At 55.0% G+C, this 25,002-nt stretch overlaps 9 protein-coding genes and 1 non-coding gene across 10 annotated transcripts; 6 read left to right on the top strand and 4 right to left on the bottom strand.

Moving 5' to 3' along the window:
• Positions 1-1,326: 1,326 nt before the first annotated feature.
• B0I36DRAFT_221660 (uncharacterized protein) lies at positions 1,327-2,334 on the top strand (the record flags this gene model as incomplete). The annotated part of the gene is made up of 1 exon (XM_046149027.1): positions 1,327-2,334. A coding segment is annotated over one exon (1,008 nt), but the record flags the coding sequence as incomplete, so codon positions are not given.
• A 1,143-nt stretch (positions 2,335-3,477) lies between these two features.
• On the top strand, positions 3,478-4,121 carry B0I36DRAFT_339957 (uncharacterized protein; the record flags this gene model as incomplete). Its single annotated transcript, XM_046155909.1, has 3 exons — positions 3,478-3,529; positions 3,555-4,039; positions 4,083-4,121. 3 exons carry the CDS (start codon positions 3,478-3,480, stop codon positions 4,119-4,121), a joined length of 576 nt encoding a protein of 191 aa, XP_046004901.1.
• A 932-nt stretch (positions 4,122-5,053) lies between these two features.
• B0I36DRAFT_339955 (uncharacterized protein) lies at positions 5,054-6,245 on the top strand (the record flags this gene model as incomplete). The annotated part of the gene is made up of 1 exon (XM_046155908.1): positions 5,054-6,245. A coding segment is annotated over one exon (883 nt), but the record flags the coding sequence as incomplete, so codon positions are not given.
• Positions 6,246-6,422: 177 nt separating this feature from the next.
• B0I36DRAFT_t208 lies at positions 6,423-6,497 on the bottom strand. Its single transcript has one exon. It is a non-coding gene; the product is annotated as a tRNA-Cys (tRNA).
• Positions 6,498-7,612: 1,115 nt separating this feature from the next.
• B0I36DRAFT_339953 (uncharacterized protein) lies at positions 7,613-9,658 on the top strand. The gene has a single exon (XM_046155907.1). The coding sequence runs from the start codon at positions 7,700-7,702 to the stop codon at positions 9,386-9,388; it is 1,689 nt and encodes a 562-aa protein (XP_046004899.1). The 5' UTR covers positions 7,613-7,699; the 3' UTR covers positions 9,389-9,658.
• A 3,786-nt stretch (positions 9,659-13,444) lies between these two features.
• Positions 13,445-19,936, top strand: B0I36DRAFT_399411 (uncharacterized protein; the record flags this gene model as incomplete). The annotated part of the gene is made up of 3 exons (XM_046161644.1): positions 13,445-16,022; positions 16,093-19,651; positions 19,718-19,936. Exons 1-3 carry the CDS (start codon positions 13,825-13,827, stop codon positions 19,934-19,936), a joined length of 5,976 nt encoding a protein of 1,991 aa, XP_046004898.1. The 5' UTR covers positions 13,445-13,824.
• Positions 19,937-20,395: 459 nt separating this feature from the next.
• Positions 20,396-20,939, bottom strand: B0I36DRAFT_339947 (uncharacterized protein). Its single transcript, XM_046155906.1, has one exon. It carries the CDS (start codon positions 20,850-20,852, stop codon positions 20,556-20,558), a length of 297 nt encoding a protein of 98 aa, XP_046004897.1. The 5' UTR covers positions 20,853-20,939; the 3' UTR covers positions 20,396-20,555.
• A 44-nt stretch (positions 20,940-20,983) lies between these two features.
• B0I36DRAFT_339945 (uncharacterized protein) lies at positions 20,984-21,554 on the bottom strand. Its single transcript, XM_046155905.1, has one exon. It carries the CDS (start codon positions 21,547-21,549, stop codon positions 20,989-20,991), a length of 561 nt encoding a protein of 186 aa, XP_046004896.1. The 5' UTR covers positions 21,550-21,554; the 3' UTR covers positions 20,984-20,988.
• A 1,329-nt stretch (positions 21,555-22,883) lies between these two features.
• Positions 22,884-23,630, bottom strand: B0I36DRAFT_399391 (uncharacterized protein). Its single transcript, XM_046161643.1, has one exon. The coding sequence runs from the start codon at positions 23,577-23,579 to the stop codon at positions 23,031-23,033; it is 549 nt and encodes a 182-aa protein (XP_046004895.1). The 5' UTR covers positions 23,580-23,630; the 3' UTR covers positions 22,884-23,030.
• A 352-nt stretch (positions 23,631-23,982) lies between these two features.
• Positions 23,983-24,434, top strand: B0I36DRAFT_389586 (uncharacterized protein; the record flags this gene model as incomplete). The annotated part of the gene is made up of 1 exon (XM_046161341.1): positions 23,983-24,434. The coding sequence occupies one exon, from the start codon at positions 23,983-23,985 to the stop codon at positions 24,382-24,384; it is 402 nt and encodes a 133-aa protein (XP_046004894.1). The 3' UTR covers positions 24,385-24,434.
• Positions 24,435-25,002: the final 568 nt, after the last annotated feature.

Raw genomic sequence — 25,002 nt, 5'->3', positions numbered from 1 at the left:
GCCTAGAACGGGCTCGCAACCCTAACGGCGAAAAGCCGTCGTAGTTGCTAGTTATTACGCGTAGAATAGAAAATACAGCTCATACATACACTACCTAACTCTTCGATCTGACAGTCCAGTTGTGATTAAAGGACTATTTAGCGATGGCGATACACTACGAGGCTGACGCTGGTCGCACCGGGGGCCAGGTCGGTCTGCTGAGCTGGCCTGCGGCTGACGCCAGTAGCCAGGAGCATCGCGTCCTCCTCTGCGTCTCGTGCAGGATCGGGATCCGGCCGGATGACGGCATACAACTGCACTTCTGGCGGACGCACCGTGTCAAGGGCGAGGCACTACGCCAGATCGTCGACTACAGCTACGCCGCCGAGCCGATCGCGAACCCGCACACTGGACCAGTGCCAGCCGACGGATCACCATGTATAGAGCAGCTGCCGGTCTTAGACGGCTTCAGCTGCTCGGACTGCCGCTTCCTAACGACGAGCCGGAAGCTAATCAGGGTCCACCGCTCGCAAGGCAGGACACGACCAGGCGACCAGCGGCCGTGGCGGTAACAGTGGCTGGAGCGAGGTACGGCTCCAGACCCTGTCTCCGGGGAGCCATGCCCGGTACTGGGCAGTCGAGCCAGGACCTATCAGAACGGCCAGCCCAGGCGCATCTGGTCCTACTTCTACTTCCTCGAAGCGCGTATTATTCGAACGCCTCGCAAGATACGAAGTAAGCCTAGCTACGGAGCTAGAGGAGACACGGCGTACGGTCGATAGCCGGCGGGGGCCTGACTTTGAGTCGGCCTGGGTCCGCGAGATGGGCTGGGCAAGACACTTAGCCGGCAGCGATATGGGCGAGCACCTACAGGCGAGCCTGACTGCTCTATCTGCTACGGCGTGTGCTAGGCTCCGAAGTGAGGCAGAGATTATTGAGCAGCAGCGACTTGTCCGGCTTGGAGCTAGCTTTGACCGGCAGATTGGGAAAGGGATCGAGCGGGTCGCACAGGTACCAAACGAGGTGCTCCGATACCTCGCGAGTGTAGATCCTAACCGCCCAGCAGGCGCCCCGTTCAAGACGGAGAACGGTCAGGACACGAAGGACCGGTACCAGGTCTACTGGAAGCGCTACCTCTGCTACTGCGTCCGGGTCGGGCGGCTCGGCCGGGAAGTGGCGACGGAGAGGTTTCGGATCCGGTTCAACGACGCCCAGTGGGCTGCACTTGAGGAAATCATCCGGAAACTAGATAGTAGCGAGAAGAGCGGCCAGGATAACGACAGCGATGGCGCCTCTCCAGCCTCATCGACCGACATCGGGTCTGAAGAGCCAGCTACTCCAGGGAGCGAAGAAGACGAGAAAGACGACCGAATCGGGGACCCGATAGACCAGGCCGTAATGGCTTTCTGCATCCGGTCGCTCCAGCAGAAGGTTGCCGTCCAATTATTCGATAACCCGCTCCTACACTTTACATGCGTACTCGGGATCAGCGGTGGCCGGAAGAGCTACGCCTGGCGGCCGGCCACCGAATACACAACCCAGATAGCAGGGCTTGTCTGGTGCGCGCGTCTCCTCCTGCTAGAGCATATATTCGGAGCCGAGGAATGTAGCGAGGATATCGGTCCGGAAGCTATCGAGTACTTTCTGGCGCAGCACCGCGACTGGCTCGCCGATGGCTCGTTCTCGCCCTTTAGCGCGATGATCCGGATGATGGCATACGGGAAGGGCTTCCGCAAGAAGGAGGGCGGCACGCCACGACTTATGTGGGAGGACAGCAAGGAGGCACTACGATATCTTGGCCAGCGCATCCCGCTCAACGACTTTCGGGTTATGGCGGCTAGCATTAGTACGGATGCCGAGGAGCTTCTAGATCAGCTTATGTTCGGAGAGTGGGTTCCGCTTAGCCAGATCGTCGTGCTCCGACGGATCACGGACAGCCTCAGCTTCGAGGGACCCGGGGCGTCATTTGCTACGCATGAGAAGAACAGCTGGCTCGAGCCCGGCTTCCGCAAGCTCGTCGGTCCAGGTATTGCTCAGCTCTGGGACGACGAAGTAGGAAACTTCCGTATGGCTCAGGTCCAGCAGTGGCTCAACCAGCTCCAGTCATTCCGCCAGGCTCTACTCGTCAGTACCCACACGTGGGGAGGTCAGCCCGGCAGAGGGCCAGAGATCATGACGATCCGGCACTGCGACACGCAGGATATGCTCCGGAATGTCTTTGTGTTCGACGGCCAGGTAATGCTAGTTACAGACCGCGACAAGGCCAAGGCTATCCGCGGAATCGGCCGCAAGGTTGCACGGTTCTTACCAGAGACGGTTGGCCGACTAATGGTTGCCTATATCCTATGGATCCTACGGCGGATCTACTGTATTATTCCACGGGGGATTTAGCTCTACATCCCCGGGTTCCACACGCCCCACATGTCCGACAGCATCCCTGCATATCGTGAAGTCTCTCTCATTCTCTTCATAGACATGTCATGTCCTACGAAACGTCTGTGCGCATTAGAGGTACGCGTCATTCCAACCCTTTTTCCGCGGATTTAGTCTGAGTTCCTTACCCCAGATTTCCCTTCTTTTCCCAGTAACCCACGATCCACCGACAATCCACAATACAAACAGCAGCAGAACAGCCTGCAGTAATACGATGCGATGCGGAACCACGTACCGACCAACTCAGCAACGACGCCGGAAGGCCACAAGGATCCCGACCCCCGTTTTCACATACCTTCAGCTTTACGCCGATCCAAATACAATGTCCTGATCTGCCGCAGACCCGATTGTCGACACGCGATTTCCCCACATGGAGCCCAGGTCACCGCACACCTGTGGAATAAGCAGTGTATCCCTCTAGCCGAGCGCTTAGGACTTCCCAGAGCATATACGCGATCACTACTCTTCAGGCTTCCGCAATCCTACAGAGGCAGCTCTGCCGCCGTCTAGTTCCAGGCCCCATCCGCATCTCCAGACCTACGATGGCTTCAGCTGCCGCAAATGCGTCTTCTTGACAATAAGCTTCCATGAGCTTACGAGGCATATCTCGCAGAGCCACCTCGACGGGCAAACCGCGACCCGACCGCGGATTGGCCTACTCTACGACGATGTCTACCTACAGTCTTGGGGAGGCGGCCCGAATCGACGATATTGGACTGTAACCGATGCAGATGGGAAAACAGGTCGTCTAGTCCCTGGCCGCGTAGCAAAACAACCCCCCCCCCCCCCGAGACGCCCGAACGACCTGTTTTCTCGGGGTACGATTCGACAAGGAAAGACCCAAACGATAGACGGACTGCTATCTCTCAGAGCAAGCCATGGCTAGACCGGACGGGATGGCAGCAGATCTTCGAGGGCGCCAACTGTGCAGTGCTGAAGGCCCTCACAGCTATACCCTGCAATCCACCCACAAGACTCCTTCACCTTGGAAGAGGACTATATCCTACAACCACTCCCTACATTAGTATTCGAGCAGACGAGATAAAGATATCCGGGCTCGTTACTATGGTCGACTGGGTACTTTTTCGCTGTGAGCAGACAGCCCGCGAAACTTCTCGTGCAGTCCTCTGCTGGTTCCGAAGCCTCCCACCCAGACAAGATCCATCCCAAGCCACTTACACTAGTATCGGCAAGGTCGAGCCGACAGAAGTATCCCAAGACCTTCCAGCGTTTCATCGCCTTCATCTTCCGTACCTACCGCCTACCAAGCTTCCAACGACAAGACCTTCTCCCCGTCCGATTTAATTCGGAGCAGCAGCAGCTACTTGGTACTATCTGGTCCCACGAAGCTTGGAACGAGGAACAGCTCCTTCGGTGGATCCTAGCTGGAAAGCCCGCTCGTCAGCTGCGGCCGACAGCTAAGGAAGAACGGCCTACTCCAACACCGAGTAATAGGGAACAGAAACAGTCCGTCTCAAAACCCTTAGCCAAACGTCTGTCGAGAAAACGCTCGTTTAACTACTATCGGCAAGACACCAAGTCGGACTCCCAACGAGATACCACTAAGATACGTCGGGACGACGAAGACGACGAGGACGATAATAAGAGCGGCCACTCCGACGAAGATGTCAGCGACTCGGAGCTCAGCGACGGACAAAGCGAGACAACAGACAAGGTCCAAGACGCAAGTACACTGCAGAATCAAGTGATCGTCCTCAGCCCAGCACTGAGCCAGCTTCTCGAATTGCTATTCAAGCTGTGTATTACATTCTGTACCGAAGACTTCGCCGACGGCCATCCCAGCTCAACCCATCTCGTGTACTTCAGTGGTATTCTTAGCATCAACCCAGACGGCAGAGACTTTCGCACAGCAAAGCTTTATGCACCATTCCTTTCAGCCTTGATCTACAACCAGCGACTTCTCTTCCTAGAATATGCCCTACCTCTTCGAGCATATGAGCATATCGGGATTCCCCGGCGACCGCGACATCGGCAATTCGAGCGGCTCGATACAGTACGGCATAGGTATATGCTTACTAAGTCGATGACGCCCCTGACCGAGATGCTAAGCCTTCGTGACTACGGAAGAGTGATTGCTAGGACAGACACCCCGTCATTCTTTCTCCACTGGAGGGACGATCTCCAAACGGTATCATACGGGGACTCATTTACCATCACTATGGACACCTTCCGACAGTTATCAGAGCACTTCATCGGGCACGCAGAGGAGCTCTGCGAGCAGCTCATGCTTGGTCTCCAGGTGGACGTTCATCTTGAGAGAGTCAAAGACGACCTCGTCAATACGTTCAGTTTCATCAGCCACCCGCATAACAAACTGTCCCACGCCTATGCCCAGCTACTTAAACAGGCCTGCACTCCGTATTCCGGACCGTTCGACGAGAGCCACGGGGCATGGAAAGCTACCGCAGTTGCCTGCTACCAGAAGACAGCAGAGAGGCTGCTCGAGTTCCTTGCAGGTTGTTTCCATACGACAAGCGGCCAGACTGGTCGGTCATCGGAGCTCTTCAGCCTTACATACCAGAACAGCGCTTTCGGTGAACGCGGACTATACATCCACAATGGCTCAGTCATGACGCTCACACGGCATCACAAAGCAAAGCGTTCAACCAATCGAGAATTCAACGTTGTACGCTTCCTTCCTCTCCGAGTCGGCCGGGTTATATTTCGATACCTTGTCTACATCCGTCCTTTCCTTACAACGCATGGTAAAGGGCCGGTCTCCAGCCAGAGATCGTTATCAGGGCATATTGTCTCGCCGCCCCTACTCTTCAGCTCGGGAGTAGACAGATCAAAGCCTTGGGAGGCGTCAAAGCTCGCGGCTATCTTTAAGAAGGCGACATCCGTCTGCTGGGATACCTGTGTTAATCCTCAGATATACCGACAAATCGCTATTGGTATTACCGAGAAGCAAGTCATCGAGATTGCTACGCCATTCAACCGGTATGACGACCTTGGCCCGAATGCGAGCATCAATGCCGTCTTTGCCTGGCAGAGCAGCCATGGCCCTATTCAGCGCGCAACTACATACGGACTCGACGGAGCTTTCCCTTCGCAACTTCAGCCAGCCGCTATCCGCATCTATGAGTGGGCGTCCTTTCGCTGGCACGAGTTCTTACATCAACCGAGTCGACGAATGCCTCCAAACACCCGCTCGTCGTACGACGAGCTACGACCGCTTGTTAGTAAGCAGCAGGACCGCCCTCAGCTGGAGGGTTTGCAAGACCAAGACCTAGGAACAAACGAAGACAATATTGAGACTGAGGCGACAGTACGAGCGATGATCCGTCCACCAACCCGTCCACCAATTCAACCGGTTGATAAACTGGTTTATATCGACACGACCCGCAACGTTACTATCTGTCTCCTCTGCCGGCTGGGAATTAAACCAGGTAACGGTACTGTTGTACATTTCCGGGGCAGACACAGTATGAAGGGAGATGAGCTACAGGACATTCGCAGAATTTGTTTCCAACCTACGCTTGTCGATCCATTTAGCATTCCGGTCCCGGACGACAATACTTCACCATTGGACTATTTACCGATCTTGAGAGGGTTTAGCTGTACAGGTTGCCGCTTCCTAACAATCTCCAATAAGAACATACGTAAGCACTGGAGAGCGACGCATTGGAAGGGGATACAGTTTGACGTGGTACCCGACGATATATATAGCACTGTACAGTTACAGAGCTTCGGGGTACACTCGCGTGCTCAGTACTGGATAGTTAAGAGCGATATTGAGGGAGAAGATACTATAGAGTAAGAGCAGTTTAGAAGGATAGTAGAGATAGTAGAATCAAAGTTTCATTACGCTATTTGTATAACTTAAGTTAACATTATATAAAGCAGAGAGTAAAGCACGGTCGTCGCTACAACCCGGAGTCGAACCGAGGACTCCGCTTATAAGGAGACGGCGTATAAGGAGGCAAAAGAGAGAGAGCAAGCCCCGAGCTTCACGCCGCGGCAGCAGAATGAAACTGAAAGCATGCAAGTGACCCGGCCCGGAGTTGAACCGGGGATTCTGCCAGGCAATTGCCAGCAGCGTCGTACCGCTTGACCACCGGGTCTTTTTGTTCTGGGAGACTGGCTGCTTATTTGGACATATAGGGTCACGAAGTGGCAGGCTGGCGGAGGTGGCGGGCTGGCGGAGGTGGCGGACTGGCAGAGTGGCAGAGTAGCAGAGTGGCAGAGTTAGCAGAGTGGCAGAGTTAGCAGAGTGGCAGAGTGGCAGAGTGGCAGGTGTACGGTAGAATCACAGGTGAAGGTTGCCACAGCGCTTCACTGCTGATCTGGGGTGCGTGTATAGCTGAGTGGCCGACTGGCGGAGTGGGCAGAAATCGAAGGATGATTGTACCAGCCGTGGAATTAATGCCAGAATTGAGGGAATATATAGGAAGAAGCAAGAGGCTTCGAGACAGGACTATCAAGGCTGCGGCGAAGCCACATGCAACTTAGCGGACATGGTATAAGCTGTACGAGGTGCATAGGCAGGGTTATATACCTACAGTCAGCCAGTAGAATGTAAGCGGGCCGGGTAAGTTACAGAAGACAGGAGGGGCCGAGAGCACTAGCAGACGATAACCGAGACAGGCATGGGCAGGGATATGAAGTAGGAACAGCAGATTTGACCCGACGCCACGGAGGCGGCCTGGAAACGAGGGGTAATTGCCCGAGTCGTGTAATACTTACTTAAGATAAGCTGTCCAGAGTAGCTAACACAGGAGGCAGAGGTTACAGTATGTACGGAGGTAGGAGAGATAATATGAGCGAGCTGAATTTAAATAGTAATTTAATCAGTTGCAGAATTATAACCTAAAAACAAGCGCTTCGTAGGGTTCGGCAGAGACAGCAGAGACGGCAGAGGCAGTAGAACTGTACTCAGATGACAGGGCTGGCCAAGCAGCGGCTAAGCCATAAATAGCTTGGGAAGGCTTATATTCGCCTGGTAGGCGCAACGGTAGAAAGAGGTCGCCTGTAGCAGCACTATAGAGCAGGAGATACTCAATCTACTTAGTGTGTGGCTTACTTGGTTATGTAGCTTAACTGCTTATGTGGCTTACTTGCTTGTATGTCTTACTTGCTTATAGATTGCGTGGTTGCGGGGTGGGACAGGGGGGCAAGGAGGGGGATACAGTAAAGCTTCGTTGGCTGCAGAGAGAGGGTCCTGGTCCAAACGGCTGTATCTCAGCCCTCTCACAACCTAGGAGCAATCCAGCATGCCGCCGCTTCTCCACCTTACTTACTCTCGTCCCAAGTAACAACTCTTGTCATGGGGGCCGATGGTTCAGTGGCTACGGAGTCATCCGCACATATCGAACGATTACCCGATGAACTCTTACTTCAGATCTTCGCTCACACTCTGCTCACTATCGAGCAGCTGTGCATGGTCAACGCTGATCGCGGTGCGGACTCGCGACAGATAAGCTGGCTTTGCTTAGTTTCGTCTCATTTTCGAACTGTCGCTCAGCCACTCATCTATCAAACACTCCAGTTCACGCAGACTGATCCTCTCTGCGATGGATACCAGTTCAGCTCTAGCCAGGAATTTACCTACCTGCGCCGCCGCCCGGATGAAATCCAGATTGTCCGTCACTTGGTGCTGAAGGGAACACCCTTACCTGTAGCGCGCCTCCTCGAAGCCTTCGAGGACCCGGCGATCCAGTCACAGATTCAGCAGACCTACTCGACCAGCTTCTGTACCTTTCTCGACAGCCTGATCGTCGAAGCGAGAGAAGTCACAACAACCTGGCCCCATAGTGTCGATGTTTCCAGATATCGAGGGCACTATGTACTCTCCTATGACCTCCTCGCCCTCTGGTCACTCACCCTAGCAGACCAGGTCGAGTTTGCATCGTTGCGCGTCGTTGCAGATAGCCACGGTTCACTCCTTGCACGATTCTTCTCCTTCTGTGGACGTGCTCTCGGCACGGCCGATCGAGGCCTGCAGGCACGACTACCTTCTCCCCTCTCGCGTCTCCATACGCTTGAGCTTACTCCTATGGAGAACGATATTGGGACCGTGAGCAATGCTGCAGTCTCGGCATTTCTTTCGTTCCAAGGCCTCGTGAGCTGCTACACGTCGTATCTCAGCTGGGGCAGAGGAAGCTCGGCACCATCTAACCCAGGGGCACCATCCCGACCCTGGCCGATTGCGCCTCATATCCAGCGCCTCGAGCTCAGATCGGCTGCTTTCCCGGGCACGCCGCGAAACCCTAAGAGCAGTAGTCTAGTGATCCGCGATCTCGTCCTGAGGGAACTCGGCTCTGACCTGAGGAGCCTTGTCGTAGACGTGGATCCTGGGGATGCGGATGCGTACGACGAGTATCCCCGCGCTAGGATCGACTTCGGTCCGCTCGGCGAGGCGATCAGGACATACGGGACCGGACTACGCCGCTTCGAGCTCCAGCTATACAAGACAGCGGCCGGCCAGTTTGAGGAACGAGACAGCGGGGTGCTAGGTAACCTACGGGCGGCAAACATCAAACTCGAGTGGCTCAGTGCACCCATGTCGAGGCTGACATACTTTGAGCGCCCTAAGGACGGCGTCGGGGCTTACCCCGGAGATCACGACAAAGCATACATCCCACCAGACTTCGCGGATCTAGGGGACTACCTACCCCCCAGCCTGCGATACTTTTGGACGAGTATCCCTAACCCTCGCTTCTATAACCCAGTACCTCAACATGATCTGAGCCACGACCTAGGTTCATTGCTCGCCAGTGCCGAGGCTAAGCTGCCACAACTTGAGTGGGTGCTCGTCCACGCGCCGTACCCCAACTACCAGCTACGCCAGGGTTACAGGACTTATCAGTACTGGGCAGAGGAGACGATGGGCCCCTTCCACTACCTATATCGTCGACGGCAGGGCCCAGGGTGTCGTAACACGCTAGGGCCTAAGCAGCACCCACCAGAGTGGAAGCAAGCTATCAAGCATGAGATCGCGATGAGCTTCGAATAGCACAACCAACCTGTCATGTAGGACAGGCTCGGACTCAAGTCACGTTTTGGTGAAGATAATTCCAGCGAGGCATCAAGCACTCCTTGATATATAGTATAAAGCCGCCTAGAGAAGCCTTCTTTCCTACTGGTGTCCTGGCCGCAGTAGACCCGTCAGTCTATCACACTTAAGAATATTATATAGGACTACGCGAGCTGTCGTTAGCAAGAGCGGTTAGTGAATCAGGTCTTCGAAGTAGGGATTTACCCACCCCGTGCGCGGAGGCGTCCTGCCCATCATTCCGGGCGGTAGTGCGCTCCAGTACCGGGGGCGGAGCTATAGTCAAGGGCCGTGCGCGGGGCCCCCCTGTGCTGACCTGCGACGCGCTACCTGCGAGGTGAAATTCAGGTACGTGGAGAAGAGGCGAGGTTCAGGTAAGTTTGTAGGGTCCGTGATTTTGATACTTGGCGGAAGCATCTATACTAAGCCGTTAATGAGGCGAAGCCGTCTTTAAGCTTTCGGCGACAGTTTAGACTTCGAAGCTATTATGTGCTATCTATCGGATATTCTCTGCTCCATGACAGGTCTTGGTCCGGATAATCGCCTTGGAGAAGTCCGCCAAGGCGATTATCCGGACCAAGACCTGTCATGGAGCAGAGAATATCCAAATCATTGACACTCTGAAATCTCTTTTCCAAAAGGCGAATTTCCCCAGCGGAGAACTCGCAAGGAAGTTCTCAGCTTCGTATACGATGCAGTCATAGGGTTGACGAGGTGGTGGAGATATTTGGAGTGGTATTGGGAGTGCTTGCTCTGGCGATTTTACCTTCAAAGTTCAGCAATTGACCCTGCAGAAGGCACCGAGAACGGTGTACTAAAAGCAAGATCGGCGCTCGATGGCGCTCGATAGCGTCCCAATAGGTTGCCACAATCTGAATCACTAAGGTACTACTCACGGTGGAGGGTTGGCCGCTAACTATGGTGCGCAAGCACCTTCATTAGACTCTTTGACTCTTTTTATTGGCCCTACGTACGCTAGATTTCCTGCTATAAGTCTGCCATTCTTTGATGCATTGTCATGCGACTTGATCTGAGTGTTGCGATGGGCTCGTACGTACAAGCACGGGTTTCCGTAGCCGTCCCTTGTTCCCAACTCGGTCCGAAGTTGTCAGACAACATGCCCATCAACAATGGCCGCAATATACGGCGTTCAAACTGGCATCCAGCATGGGTACGTCGTATGGTCGCCTGCTGACTTGTGCCATCAAACAAGCCCAGTCCTATGGCAGCTATGGGCTGGATGCGTTGGACGCCTCGCCCTCACGCTGTGGATTCGCCACATCGCTTCGTAAAGGTAGGTTTTCTGTGCGGCGGTTCGTGTAACGGTCGACAAGCTCTGTTGCAATCGCCGAGGGATTGCAGCGACCAAGGAAGTGGCCCCCTTGAGATCGGGGCATACATGTTGGTGTTACTCCTGATCCAGTCACACAGCCTCAAGTACGTTGCACGACACAAGCGATCTTCTACCTGCATGGACAATCGCACATGTGATGTTTTGCTGCATTCTCTCCCACCCACTCATCCGATGCTCATTCAGACCAATTGGCGACTATTATACTCAGGGGAGTGCCAGTTGCACCGCAAATCGGCCGGTGTCGTCTTTTCATTCGCCTAAAGAGCTTGCGGAGGCTGAAGTTCATGATTCGCGCTCGGGAGGTGTGCTTCACAACACAACCACCCACTGCTAGCACTCCATACCCTTCATGGATCTGTCCCCTCAGGCTCTTTCTTGCCCGCTGTGCTGATTTGTCACTGTCGTATGCATCTACGCACCGATATGATGCCACCTTGCATGGACACACACACAGGCGATGCATAGCCCCCCTTTGTGTCTTGTGGATACGGCTGTGGCTGGGGACTGTGGTCGAATCGGATGACTGCAATGTCAGCGAAGCTTCCCTGACGGGCCAGTAGCTCCGGTCGGTGGTCGGGAACGTGGCAGCAGAAATAGGAGTGTGCATTTTCCGATCGCGATTCAGACCGGGATGTAGAAAATGGACAACTGATGGATCGGCATGGCCACCGTCTACACAAATGGAACGGGTGGCTGGCCCGTCAACGATCCCCGTAAGAACGCGATAACACTGCCCTGGACAAATTGCGGAGCACTCCAGAGCCAAGAGGGCGTGACCATCGGCCCGCATGCTCGAACAAAGCATATGGCATCCATGGATGGTAGTACAAGCTGTAAAACTCCTTTTTGACCCCGCCCACCTGCGCAAGCTCCGAGCTGGCCAGCTGCTTTGTCATAATGCGGTAATGGCCGCGTTGACAGTACTAGGCACGTCCTTCACGAAGTTTAAAACGATGCCTAAACCCCGACTCATAAGACCGCATGTCTCTCGGCGCCCGAAAAGAATCACCATGCTTGTTCTTCGTGGTCAACTTCGACCACGTGAGTGTGGCTTCAGGGCTCCAGTGATTTTAGGGCGCTGACTCCTATCGTGCGACGTGAAGACCTGAGGCGTGCAGCCAGCCTCTCCCGCAGATGGAATTCCCTTAGGGCGGGCGACTCAATTCTTGGGGCTCAGAGCGGAGCGAAGCGCGCTTACCAGGAGAGCGGTGAATCAGCGCAAAGGATGCAGCCTTGTCTTGAGGCGCCTCAAAATGTGTAGCTGCGGGACGCTGTGAGGAAGAGTGACGAGAATTCTTTTACTGTGTGTCCTCCAGGCGAAGCTCATTTCTGTATTGAGAGGTCCTTACCATTGCTGCATACGGCCCCTTGTCCGTTGAAGGGGCCGCGAACCACCAATAGGCCGGAGAACAGCATTGCCCCGGAAAAACCTATCAGTGGCCTGGCAAACCTGCAATCGGAGAGGGGTTACCCATGTCCTGCCCCATGGCCGATGAGTGAAGCTGTGTGGATCACGACGACCTGGAGGTCATGGTATGTAGAGGTCGATAGGGTTTTGGTTCCAGCCACAGCAGTCGCAAAGAGGACAACCCAAAACCAATACTCAAGGCTGGAATCGCGAGCTCACAAAAGCGCTGGGTCCGTTGCCGTAGGATAGTCCCCAAGCCCATGCTTGCGCAACTTTGTAGGACTCCGTAGGCTAATCCCTGCTTAAGAAAGGCGGGACACAATCCTGGATCCTCTTTTCCCATTCAATTCCCCATTGCTCCCGAAGCCACAGGCGAATTTTAAGCTGGCGCCGGGTTGTTGTCCCGTTGCGCACAGTAAAGAGTTACCCCGGCAAGTGGCCTTGTCGAGGTGCAAGGGTTTGAGGCGCGAATTAGCGAGCAATCTATGATGTCAACCAGCTGTCTTCAGCTTTTGGCTAACTCGAGACGGGTTGAGCTACAGAGGCCGTGACGGGACAAGAGAGATTGGAACATTATGAGGACTGCTATGAAAACGCAACCCCAAGCAATAATGCAGACCAGGAGAAGATGTGCCTTCAAAGGGCACGACTGCAAGCTCTGCCGAGGCCTCCGCTCTGGCTGGCGTGACGACGGGTGCTGGGGACTGACGGCTCGGAAGCAATAGCCGGCCTGGCGGGGGCCGATCTGCACGCTCGCACGCTTCGAGAAGGGCGAGGCGCATCGCGTGGAAGGAAGACACAAGACGCAGCTGCGATGCAGGCGAGCGAGCCGTCATCAGCATGAATGAGAAAGAGAGCGCTCTGGAGGATGGTCCGTCTGTTTTGAGGAAAGGCGCGCGGGAGCAGAAAGGGAGGCCTGCATGGCCCCTGTTGAAGCGGGTGGCCAGTGCCCTGCCATGCCCTGCCTGCCTGCCACTTTGACCAGCGACGCCTTGATGCCAGGCTTGGCGCTACGTCATATGCACGCTCGACCAGGGGCCCAGCTGGGCTGCTACGCAAGGCACCACTTGCCAGTAGTCAGTCACTCGCAGCCCGCCCACCGCCGCCAGCCCGCCCGCCCCATCGCCATTCAGCCCAGGCCCAGTCTCGTGGCTTGCTGGCTCCCACCACCACGCACCACAAGCCAGTTGCCGTTTCTTTCGCTCTGCTCTACCCAGCCAACACCCGCCGTGACATCCCCACAAGGCCGTCACCACTTTACATCACGTTCGTCTCTGCGCCTCCCGCGACTGCCTGCCCGCCTGCATTCCCGCCCGTCACGAGGTTTCGCCCGTCACTGTCGCTTCGTTTCTTCGCGTTTCCGGCGGTCAGGCCCGTCCTTTCTTCAGCCCAGAGGTCTCCGGCCGGGCCTCGAAACCACTGTCGTCACCGTCCACCCAAACGCCACCGTCGACTCCTGCCTCGACACGGTTGTACCCGCTCCAAACGACCAGTTGAGCGCCCAGCACACGACCACCCACCGCGGAGAACAGCATACACACTTCTTTCATGCCGAGTCACGCAGAGACCGATCACTGCCCTCACATCACAAGTCCCCAACGCTGCTGCTGCATGGGGGCGCGCTTTTGCTAAGGGATGACCGCCCCTACTCAGCCCGACGACTCCAGGTCTCGACCACCAATCCAACATGGCCCAGAGGTCCTTGACAGGCACGAGTATGAAGGGAATCCGGATGCCAGATATGTGGCGGCCAGAGATCCGGCTCGCGTCAGTATAGATGAGAAACGGGAAAGCCCCTTGGCTGGGGACGCCTTGCCACGATCACCAAATCCTCTCAAGCGCCTGAGTGCGCGCCTCAGCAGTAATCTGGTCAGTCTACGCGGCGGCGGTAGCCCGGAAAGGACTGGCACCGCTAGACCCAAGTTGAGTGCCGTCAAGCACGCCTCGTCACTCAAGCAATCACCCGAGCACGGGTCCAAGAAAAAGAACAGGGAGGTGAGCATTTCCCAAAGCTCGCCAGACATTATAGGCAACCCGGTGGTAGCCTATATGGAAGGCCTTACTCGATATCTGTCCCAGCATGAACAGGGCTGGAAGGGCTCGCCTGAGGCCCACGTCACGACAGCACGTGCGCCTGGCGTCTCACCCGTTATCGAGTCGTCGCCTATAACTGCGACGCCTGCGGATGACTTACTGACAACATCGACCCAGTCAAACACAACTGTCAGGGGCGGCATAACGCCTGGTCTCGTGGCTCGAACGCCATCGTACCCGTTTCCCAGGATGAACCCGGCCGGGCTCAAACTTGGCCATGGACCCATGATGGCCAGCCCACAATCGCAAACTCCCCTCCTCCATTCCACTGGAGGTCAGTTTGCCAGCCACTTCTTGCTGCAGGAGCAGCTGCGATCGGATCCTTCCACCCCTGCTTCTGTCATGACCTTCCAGCCCACTGGTCATCCTGAGCCACAGCCAAATTTCGACTACCCGTCCCCAAACCTGTATGACCTATCGTTACTGCTCGCGGCCGAGCCTGGTCTCGATGCTTGGTGGAATACTGTGGTCCAGATCATGACGGAACACTTCAAAGCGGAGCGTGTGACATTGTCAATACCTGCAGACAACACCGATCTAGAGAATGTGCCATGGGGCCAAAAAGCCACATTCAACGCGAGTGAGGAAGATGAGCTCAGCATGGGCTACATGGGTCGATCTAGCTTCGCACCACAGAGCACCGAGGAGGAGCCAGCTTCGACCCCGGATCTGCCGCTGAAGAATGATCGCCCAGTGCGGCCGGACATGTTCAGTCGACATTCTTTTACGTCGTATGAGAAGCAGAAAGGTGCCCAGGATACGCATACAAACTCAGCAGCATCGCCTGCCCCCCAATGCCCGGGGTCCATACTTCGTAGCAAGAGCTTCTACCCCACGACGAATGCCCCACGTCCAGCTTCGCCTCATCCAGCCCTCAACAAGCGCGCTCTGGAGAAACATGACGCCGAAGAAGAGAATCAACCTATGCCTTCATGGGAAGCTCCATTGTTCATGGGCCGAGACATGAGAGGCCGTGTACTTCCTATGCTCCAGGCCCTTGATCTGGAGGCAGATCCTTTGATAGATCATAACGGCATTGCAAGAGTGATTGAGCGAGGTAAAGTGATTGCGCTAACGCGAAGCTACCCGTACTTGAACCCCTTCGAGGATGAAAAGAAGAAGGGCCCACGCACCAGCTGGTCGAACGGCTCGTCGGAGTCGAAAAAGGGCTTGAGGAAGCAAACAACGTCAGATTCAAGCACGCAGCTTTCATCACTCCTCGACAGCGTCACAGCCTCGCAGACCACGGCCAAAGGCAGAAAGCTACCCCAGGAAAGAAGCAAAATTACAGACATTCTCGCTTCCATCGACAGTGGTGCCCCGCGTCCCCCAACGCCGAAGTACGAAGAATTTGAACAAACACCACCATCCCCGTGGTCACAATCTCCTGCACCATCGCCTGCCGTGCGATCCGATCCTTCAGAAAACCCTTTCTTCACAGATGCTGTCATTGATGAGGATTCATTCAATCCTGGCGCGAGTCCACACGATTATACGGCGATCCAAACTCCCGAGGCGATTGGCGTAGACAATTCTTGGACCGTGTTACATGTCCCATTGCACCATATCCTACTCTCCAAGCCTACGAAAGCATTCAAACTCAACTCTGCCGCCCTGGGTCAAAGAAACGCATCGCGACCTGGTGGCGCCAAAGCGCAATCCCCGACGTCCGCCGAGGACACCCAGGATCAGCCCCGTCCACCTGTGGCTATTCTTTCTATTCTGAGCCCTGTTATACCGTATCCATCCAACCTCAGGCATTCCTTGCAGCATCGCGCCCCATTTGGCGACATCGTATTCGCTCTGCAGCCATTACACTATGCTTGAAACCGAAGTGCTTGGGTTGGATCGGAAACGACCTACGACATCCGGCTTTGGCGGTGTGGATCTGGACGGCAGGCCATTACAGAATCCTGCCTCGATACGCAATTTCAGCTATGACGCAATGTCCTCCCAGTACCACTCGCAGCTATCGGCCACAGACAGTATCACTAGCCCCAGTGATTACTCGGCTAGGTCCAGGAGTATTGCGGGCTCACCTGCCACTATCACGCCAAACTGGGAGTCAAAATCTTCCGGCTTTGCAGCAGAACGTCGGACTGCTGGAGTCAGCCCCGGGATGGTGCCCGGCGACAGCTACTTTAATACTCGCCCGCGTCATGCCGGCCCTAGCGATGACACCGCGCAAGAAGATATTGCGTCTCGTGGCAGCCGTCTGGCGAAGGAGACCTCCACCATTGAACATACCCATCGGAGGTCTGGAAGCCTAAGACAGATCCCTCATACCCCGGCAGTTAATGAGCCTGGCCTCGTAGACGCTAATAGAGGTGATGGAGATGAAAAGTCTTCTACCCGGCCGTCATCGAAAAGTTCTGCAGAACCCAATAGCACGCACAGCGAATCGGACCATGCTCCGGATTCTGACGACAAGCTCTTGCGACCTTCTGGTCACACTACTGTCGGCACACCGGGACAGAAACACACGTTGATGCACTCGTACGGGGCAGACTTTGCTGCCACCTTCCAGTCTCTGCCCCCTAGTGCTTCTCTGCTATCTAAGCCGACTACGTCCCACCCGCGCACTCAAACAGGGCCCACGGCGCAGTTCAGTATGCTGCCGCCCTCAGATCGGCTCAAAAGCATCATGCTGGATAGCCTGCCAGTCCATGTCTTTGTAGCACTCCCAGTAACAGGAGAAATAGTTTGGGTCAACAGCAGGTATCTTTTCTACCGAGGCCAGACAATCGGTGATCTTGTGGCCGACCCATGGGCAAGTCTTCACCCTGAAGACAGGGATGACTACATACTGGCCTGGAGCGACTCACTCCGGTCAGGTAGCTCGTTTGAGCGGACAATTCGACTCCGACGTTTCACTGGCGATTACCGATGGCACCAGGCAAGGGCGGTTCCTTTGAGAGACAAGCGCGGCGTACTGGTCCAGTTCATCGGTTCCTACATGGACATTCACGACCAGCATGTTGCAGAGCTCAAAAGTGTGCGTCAAGTTGAAGTCGAGGCCTCGGAAGCGAAGCATCGTTTGCTAGCCAACCTTATCCCTCAGATCATTTTCACCGCGACTGAACAGGAAGGCATCACCTTTGCAAATAACCAGTGGCTCTCATATACTGGACAGACCTCAGAGGCCACCCTTGGACTTGGTTTCATGGACTTCGTGCATCCAGACGACCTCGCCAAGTGCCGCCTACCAAGCATTCGCAATCAGATGTCGTTCTTCCAAACAGATGTATCAAGCCCAGGCTCGAGCCAGACCGCGGGAAAGAGCTCACAATCGGCAGATGAAGATCCCTCAAATCTTTCGCGCAGCAGCACCAGCGACAATACCCTCACACCTGAATTTCAGTCTGGCGATCTTGCCGATCTTGTCAGAAAGGGAATCATCAAAGTAGCGACGGATAGTGATGGTCGCGTGTCATACACAACGGAAGTCCGCCTACGCTCCAAGCCTGGCGACTACAGGTGGCACCTAGTGCGATGCGTGGAGATTGACAATATTGACTTTGGGAACGGCGTCAGCTCATACTTTGGATCAGCAACTGATATCAACGACCACAAACTACTCGAAGCCAAGCTTAAGGAGGCCATGGAGTCTAAAGCGCGTTTCCTCAGCAACATGTCTCACGAGATTCGCACGCCACTGATTGGTATTTCCGGCATGGTGAGCTTTCTCCAGGAGACTACGCTGAATGAAGAGCAGCGGGACTACACAAACACCATACAAACGAGCGCCAAGAGTCTTCTCATAATCATCAACGACATTCTAGACCTCTCCATCGACGCAGGCATGATGAAGCTCAAGTTTGAGTGGTTTCACACTCGCTCTCTCATTGAGGACGTCAACGAGTTGGTGTCCGCCATGGCGATTGCGAAACGGCTTGAGCTCAATTACATTGTGGAAGAGAATGTCCCATCATGGGTGAAGGGAGACAAGGTCCGCATTCGGCAGGTCCTCCTCAATGTCATCGGAAACGCGATCAAATTCACGTCGGAGGGAGAAGTTTTCAGTCGATGTAGGGTGTGCGTCGATGACTCTGCGACCTCGGACGAAGATAGCATCATGCTTGAATTCTCGATAATTGACACAGGACGAGGCTTTACCAAAGAGGAGGCCGACCTCATTTTCAAGCCCTTCAGTCAGATTGATGGGAGCAGCACGCGCCAGCACGGCGGGAGTGGTTTAGGTCTGGTTATCTCTCGACAACTTGTTGAGCTGCACGGTGGCCAGATGAATGGCACAGCTGTTCCGGGGCAAGGCTCGACTTTTACCTTCACCGCTCGGTTCGGCCTGCCAAGTGCAGAAGACCATCCTAACACAATTGGGACTCCTCCAATGCTACCAACCGTCGCAACACCGGCTGCTGATAAGCATGCTCAAGCACTAAGACCCTTTTTACTCCAGCAGACACTGAATGGTTTCAACACTGCCAGTCCTGGATCCGACGTTGGAACGATCTCGCCAGCTCTCAACTCGTCGGCAAGTTCCGACCCTTCAGTGCGGTCATCCGCACGCACGGCACGCTCCAGTGTGTCATCGGTCCATGTAGGACTAGCACACTTTAGCGAAGCTGCAAAGGCGAGTGGGCAGGATTTGTCTCAGATGCGCTTGCAGTTGCCCTTTGAGAAGCCGCGGATTCCAGGTACGCCGATACAAGACGACTCGGAGATACCACCACACTTCAGGCCACCTATGTATTCGATTCTCGTGATTTGCGCTCAGAAGCATTCACGCGAAGCCACAACCAAGCATATAGAGATGACGCTGCCGAAGGACGTGCCGCACCAGATCACGGCTGTGGAAACAAGCGCGGATGCGGAGAAGCTGATTGGCGGGCACGAATCAGTGACCTTCACTCATGTCGTCCTCAATCTCAGTTCCGCTGAAGAAGTCATTGGCGTTGTCGACCGGATTATTGAAAGCTCAGGTGGTCGCACCTCCGTTCTCGTCCTCTCAGACTCTGTCCAAAGACAGTCAGTTCTCAAGCTGGCGTCTGATCCAGCACACCAGCAACTCCTGGACGAGAAGCGTATCACGTTTGTCTACAAGCCTATCAAGCCATCACGTTTCGCGGTCATCTTTGATCCTGCGAATGAACGCGATCTAAGCGTGGACCTCAACAGGTCAAGCGCAGCACAGATGGTGGAGAGCCAGAAGCAAAATTACATTGATGTCGAAAAGAGGATCGGCAACAAGGGCTATAGAGTAATGCTCGTCGAGGACAATCCCGTCAATCAGAAGGTCCTGGTGCGCTACCTCAAGAAAGTTGGAATTGACGCCGAAATTGCTGCGGATGGTGTCGAGTGCACGGAGAAGGTGTTTTCGCATGGCTCGGGATACTACTCTTTAATCTTGGTAAGTCCCCAAACATTCTTCTCCATAAGAAGCGCGTTAGAACACGATATTGACAGTGGTATGTAGTGTGATTTACACATGCCTCGGAAGGACGGTTACCAAGCATGCCGCGAAATGCGAGCTTGGGAAGCAAAGGAGGGCCACTCGAAGCTTCCGATCATTGCACTCTCCGCAAACGTCATGTCCGATGTGCAAGAGAAATGTATCGCAGCCGGGTTCAGTGACTACGTCACGAAGCCGGTCGACTTCGTCGACTTGAGCACTGCCATGTCGAAGTTTATATGAGCTTCTGCCTTTGGTATGATGGGATTGGTGGCATCGCAAGTAGCATGGGAAAGGGCAGCGGCGCGGTCATGGTGGAGCACTTGATCACGGGAGTTGGCTTTGCATTATTTCGGCGTATTGGAGTCATTGGTGCACATGATTAGCAGGTCACCTGTTTCGCATTTTCTTTTTCACAGCCAGGCACGGCGTCATGATCATTTTCCATGGTGGATCATCATCTACCTTACATTTTTCGCTGTACAAACATTCTGGCTTTCAGTTACTGGAGGCTCAACAATAGGCATGGGTGTCGGTCGTCGCAGCATGACACTACGGGAAACGGCATACTTAGACAGTTTTGGTGGTGTGAAAGAGTTCCCAGCGGGGTTTGACATCCTTGAAGGACCGCTTATCAAGCACCTAGTGTCTGATGAACAGCACACTGGGTTCTCTTTCGACATTCGCATAGAGACAAGAGGGGACATCATGAATGGTATTAAGGAGATAGGTATATATAGGTAGGTATGCGAGCGTGTCACAATGGAGAGAGGCGTCGACCACAACATTTTGCTAGAGTGACATGGCTACCAAACGGGCAAGGCGGGGATTTTGTGATCTATGATGTCCCTCTAGCGTAGCTTCACAGGAGGGTGAGGCGAAAAGTCACAGAATTGCGTAAATGGTCGTGGGATGCGTTCATTCGTCTGAGGGGAAAGAACGAAAAGCTAGCCATAGCTAGCTCGACACAGTCATGCTCTTGCTTCGTGTTGACCTCGGAAGATATTTTCTTTGGCAAGAAAAGAGCTACTACTATGTTATGGCCACACACGTAGCTCTTTGATGACAGCAGCAGAACTTTGGAAACTAAAGAACCCATAAAACAATGAAGAAAGGCAGGTAAACGGGATATGACGCCGGCGGGTGCAAGACATGACATGAACCATGATATCGTAGCAGGTCTAGTGTGATCTAGCTGACGAGAGTAAAAGAGACACAAAAAAATAGAGATGATGGCAGGGCAGGAGAATGTAGAGATCCACCTTGCAAGTGAACCTTTGGGGAAAAGCACGAAGCTAGGATAATCCAAACTGGCCCGGCCTAGACACGACGTAGGCGGGGATGGCGCTGCCGTGCGTGGCCTGTAAGTCCCAGACGTACTCGACCTTATTCTGGCGGCGCGCCTCCCCAGTGAGCCCGTCTTCGAAGCTCTGCGGGTTGTCCCAGTCAGCCTCATCAGCCATGTCAACCTCTAGCTGCTGGACGACTAGTCCTCGCATGTGCCGGCCGAGTTCGATAGCGACGTGGCGGTAGTCAGCCACACCTAGCTTGACCCCAATGTGCTCTGTTGTCGCTGCTGCTAGCTTAGTACTAAGCTCCGTCGTTGTCCAGATTCCTTTGCGGCTGTCCTTCCAGAGCCATGCATCGAGTGGCTTAGATAGCCCCTGGGCCTTAGTCTTCGTAAGTAGTAGTCTCTCGAACGGCAGCAGCCATAGAATGTCGGCGACCATCAGTCGTCCAACCGTGTCTGGCAAGAAACGGGCAACCTTTCGGCCGATCCCGCGGATAGCCTTGCCCTTATCGCGGTCCGTTACCAGCATCACCTGGCCGTCGAATACAAAGACATTCCGGAGCATGTCCTGCGTGTCGCAGTGCCGGATCGTTATAATCTCCGGCCCTCTCCCTGGCTGGCCTCCCCGCGTGTGCGTGCTGACAAGTAAGGCCTGGCGGAAGGACTGGAGCTGGCCGAGCCACTGCTGGACCTGTGCCGCACGAAAGGTTCCTGCCTCGTCATCCCAGAGCTGCGTAGCACATGGACCGATTAGCTTGCGGAAGCCGGGCTCGAGCCAGCTGTTCTTCTCGTGCGTGGCGAACGAAGCCCCAGGTCCCTCGAAGCTGAGACTGTCCATGATTCGTCGGAGCACGACGACCTGGCTTAGCGGAATCCACTTCCGAAACATAAGCTGGTCGGCAAGCTCCTCCGTATCTGTGACGAGACTAGCTGCCATTACCCGGAAGTCGTCAAGCGGGATACGCTGGCCAAGATATCGTAGTGCCTCCCTATTGTCCTCCCACATGAGTCGTGGCGTGCCGCCCTCCTTCTTACGGAAGCCTTTTCCGTACGTCATCATCCGGATCATCGCGCTAAATGGTGAGAAAGAGCCGTCGGCGAGCCACTCGCGATGCTGTGCCCGGAAGTGCTCGATAGCTCCCAGGCAAAGATCCTCATCGTCGCCCTCGGCTGCGAAGATATGCTCTAGTAGTAGAAGGCGGGCACACCAGACGAGCCGCGCGATTTGCCCAGTATATTCCGCCGCCGGCCGCCAGGCATAACTCTTCCGGGTACCACTAATTCCTAGTACGGCCGTGAAGTGTAGGAGCGGGTTGTTGAATAACTGGATAGCAATCTTCTGCTGGAGCGACCTGACGCAGAAAGCCATTACGACCTGGTCTATTGGGTCCGTAATCTGGTCGTCTTCTTCGTCCACCTCGGCCCCTAGAATAGCTGGCTCTTTAGACCTAACACAAGTTGACGAGGCTGGAGAGGTGCTGGCGTCCTGGTCGCTGTCGAAGCTAGTATCAAGTCGCTGGATAATATCCTCTAGTGCAGCCCACTGGGAATCGTCGAACCGGATCCGGAACTTCTCCGTCGCTACCTCTCGACCGAGTCGCCCTACCCGGACGCAGTAGTAAAGGTAGCGCTTCCAGTAGGCCTGGTATCGATCCTTCGTATCCTGGCCCTTCTCCGTCTTGAAAGGGGCAGCTGCTGGGCGGCTAGCATCTGTGCTAGCGAGGTATCGGAGTACTTAGTTCGGTACTCGACTTGTTCGCTCTAGGCCTTTCGTGATCTGCCTGTCGAAGCTAGCCCCGAGTCGGATCAGACGCTGTTGCTCGGCAAGCTCTGCCTCAGACCGTAGCTTAGCACGTTCCGTAGTAGTAAGGGCATTCCGGCCGGCTCGGAAGTGCTCGCTCATGTCGCTGCCGGCTAGGTGCCTTGCCCAGCCCATCTCGCGGACCCAGGTCGACTCGAAGGTAGGTCCCTGCCGGCTATCAACCGTCCGCCGTGTCTCCTCTAGCTCGGCCGCTAGGCTTTCTTCGTATCTTGCGAGGCGTTCGTCTATATGTACTGCGAGGAAGCAGAAGTAGGGCCGGATACGCCGGGACTGGCCGTTCTGGCAGGTCCTTGCTCGACTGCCCAGTACCGCGCATGGCTCCCCAGCGATAGAGTCTGGAGCCGTACCTCGCTCCAGCCGCCGTTACTACCACGGCCGCCCGTCACCTGGGCGTGTCCCGCTCGCGAGCGGTGGACCTTGATTAGCTTCGGGCTCGTCGTTAGGAAACGGCAGTCCGAGCAGCTGAAGCCGTCTACGACCGGTAGCTGCTCTATATGTGGCGATCCGTCGGCTGGCAGTGGCACAGTATACGGGTTCGCGATTGGCTCCGCGGCGTGGCTGTAGTCGACAATCTGGCCGAGTGCCTCGCCCTCGAGACGGTGCGTCCGCCAGAAGTGTAGTCGTATGCCGTCGTCCGGCCGGATCGCGACCCTGCACGAGACGCAGAGGAGGACGCGATGCTCTTGGCTACTACCGGCGTCAGCCGCAGGCCAGCTCAGCAGTCCGACCTGCCCCCCGGTGCGACCAGCGTCAGCCTCGAAGTGTATCGCCATCGCCAGATAGTCCTTTGATCACAACTGGACTGTCAGATTGAAGGGTTAGATAGTGTATGTATGAGGTGTATTTTCTATTCTACGCGTAATAACTAGCAATTCTGACGGCTTCTCGCCGTACAGGTTGCGAGACCGGCCGCGGTATATATCATGGGTCATTTAATGAGAGGGGAGGAGACACGGCACAGCGCAGGGTTGGCTGAGGGTTAAGGTTGGGGTTCAGACACGACTAGGGGTCCAGCCGCGCCCCGGACCCCCTGTGGTAATGACCGTCATGGTAATGACCGTCACTCGACCCGACAGGGGTTTACCCAACCCAACCCACCCTTGACTATGGGCTTACCCCAACTTGCCCCTGGTAGTGACAGTCACTACCGGCCTGAATGATGGACAGCGTGAAGGTATGAGCACCCTGGCCAACGTCCTGAAGAAGGCCTCAGAGCATGCCGACGCCACCTGGTTCCCCGCTGCCAAGCTCTACGAGGACATGCTGCCACTGTCCTTTCAGGTCCAGAGAGCCTCCAACACGGCCAAGAGCTCCATCACGCGGCTGACGGGCGTCGAGACCGAGGCCTGGGATGACAGCGAGAAGACGCTCGACGAACTGATCGCCCGGTGCGAGAAGACCGTCAGCTTGCTCAAGGGCGTCGACGCCAAGCTGGTTGAAGGCAGGGAAACCGCCAAGGTGGAGCTGAGCTTGGGGCCAGCGGGCACGAGGCAGCTCACAGGCAAGGAGTACATCTTGGCCTTCGTCCTCCCAAACTTCTTCTTCCATCTCCAACGGCGTATGCCATCCTGCGCATGAAGAGTGTTCCGTTGGGTAAGGGGACTTCTTGGGGCCGTTCATGGAGCCAGATGCTTGAGGTGGGTGGGGCTGGCCACGTACAAGGGGTTAGGAAGAGTCTCGAGAACGATGCCCCGTATATCTCCACTGCCGTATACGAATAAACTACGGAGTACAGAAGCATACTTCGTTGGAGTTCTTGGGTGCCTGACAAGGATGCAGGGATGTGGCGTTTTGCGCTTGAGCCATCTGTACTCTCACCTTAACCATCTCACGAATTATTGGTTGCCTTTGATGGTCGAGTAACTGGGATATAGAATGTGGTACTGTACGGAGGGCGCTTTCAAAAGTTTGGTCCTAAAAATCAGCCACAGTTTTCAAGCAGCCAATCAAAATGAAGCAAGATACAATAAGTACCTCGCCCTTCTTAAGTCCCCTATAAGCCCATGACCTACAGTGGATATGCAGTCGCTAGTAAATTAGCTATAGTGCCCATACCCCTTAGAGCTATAGGGACTTTAGCAGATGTACTAACTAGGCTAGCAAGACCTCTATGTATCTTCATGTAGCTGACAGGGTGTGGCGTCATTATCGTGGGACAAAACTTTTGAAATCGACCTCCGTAATGATGATACAACT

This window comes from Microdochium trichocladiopsis (assembly GCF_020744255.1).
Source record: "Microdochium trichocladiopsis strain MPI-CAGE-CH-0230 chromosome Unknown B0I36scaffold_14, whole genome shotgun sequence".
In the NCBI taxonomy this organism is placed as follows: Eukaryota; Fungi; Ascomycota; class Sordariomycetes; order Xylariales; family Microdochiaceae; genus Microdochium; species Microdochium trichocladiopsis.
Note: the sequence above shows the minus strand (reverse complement) of the source record. Positions and strands in the feature narration are given on the sequence as shown.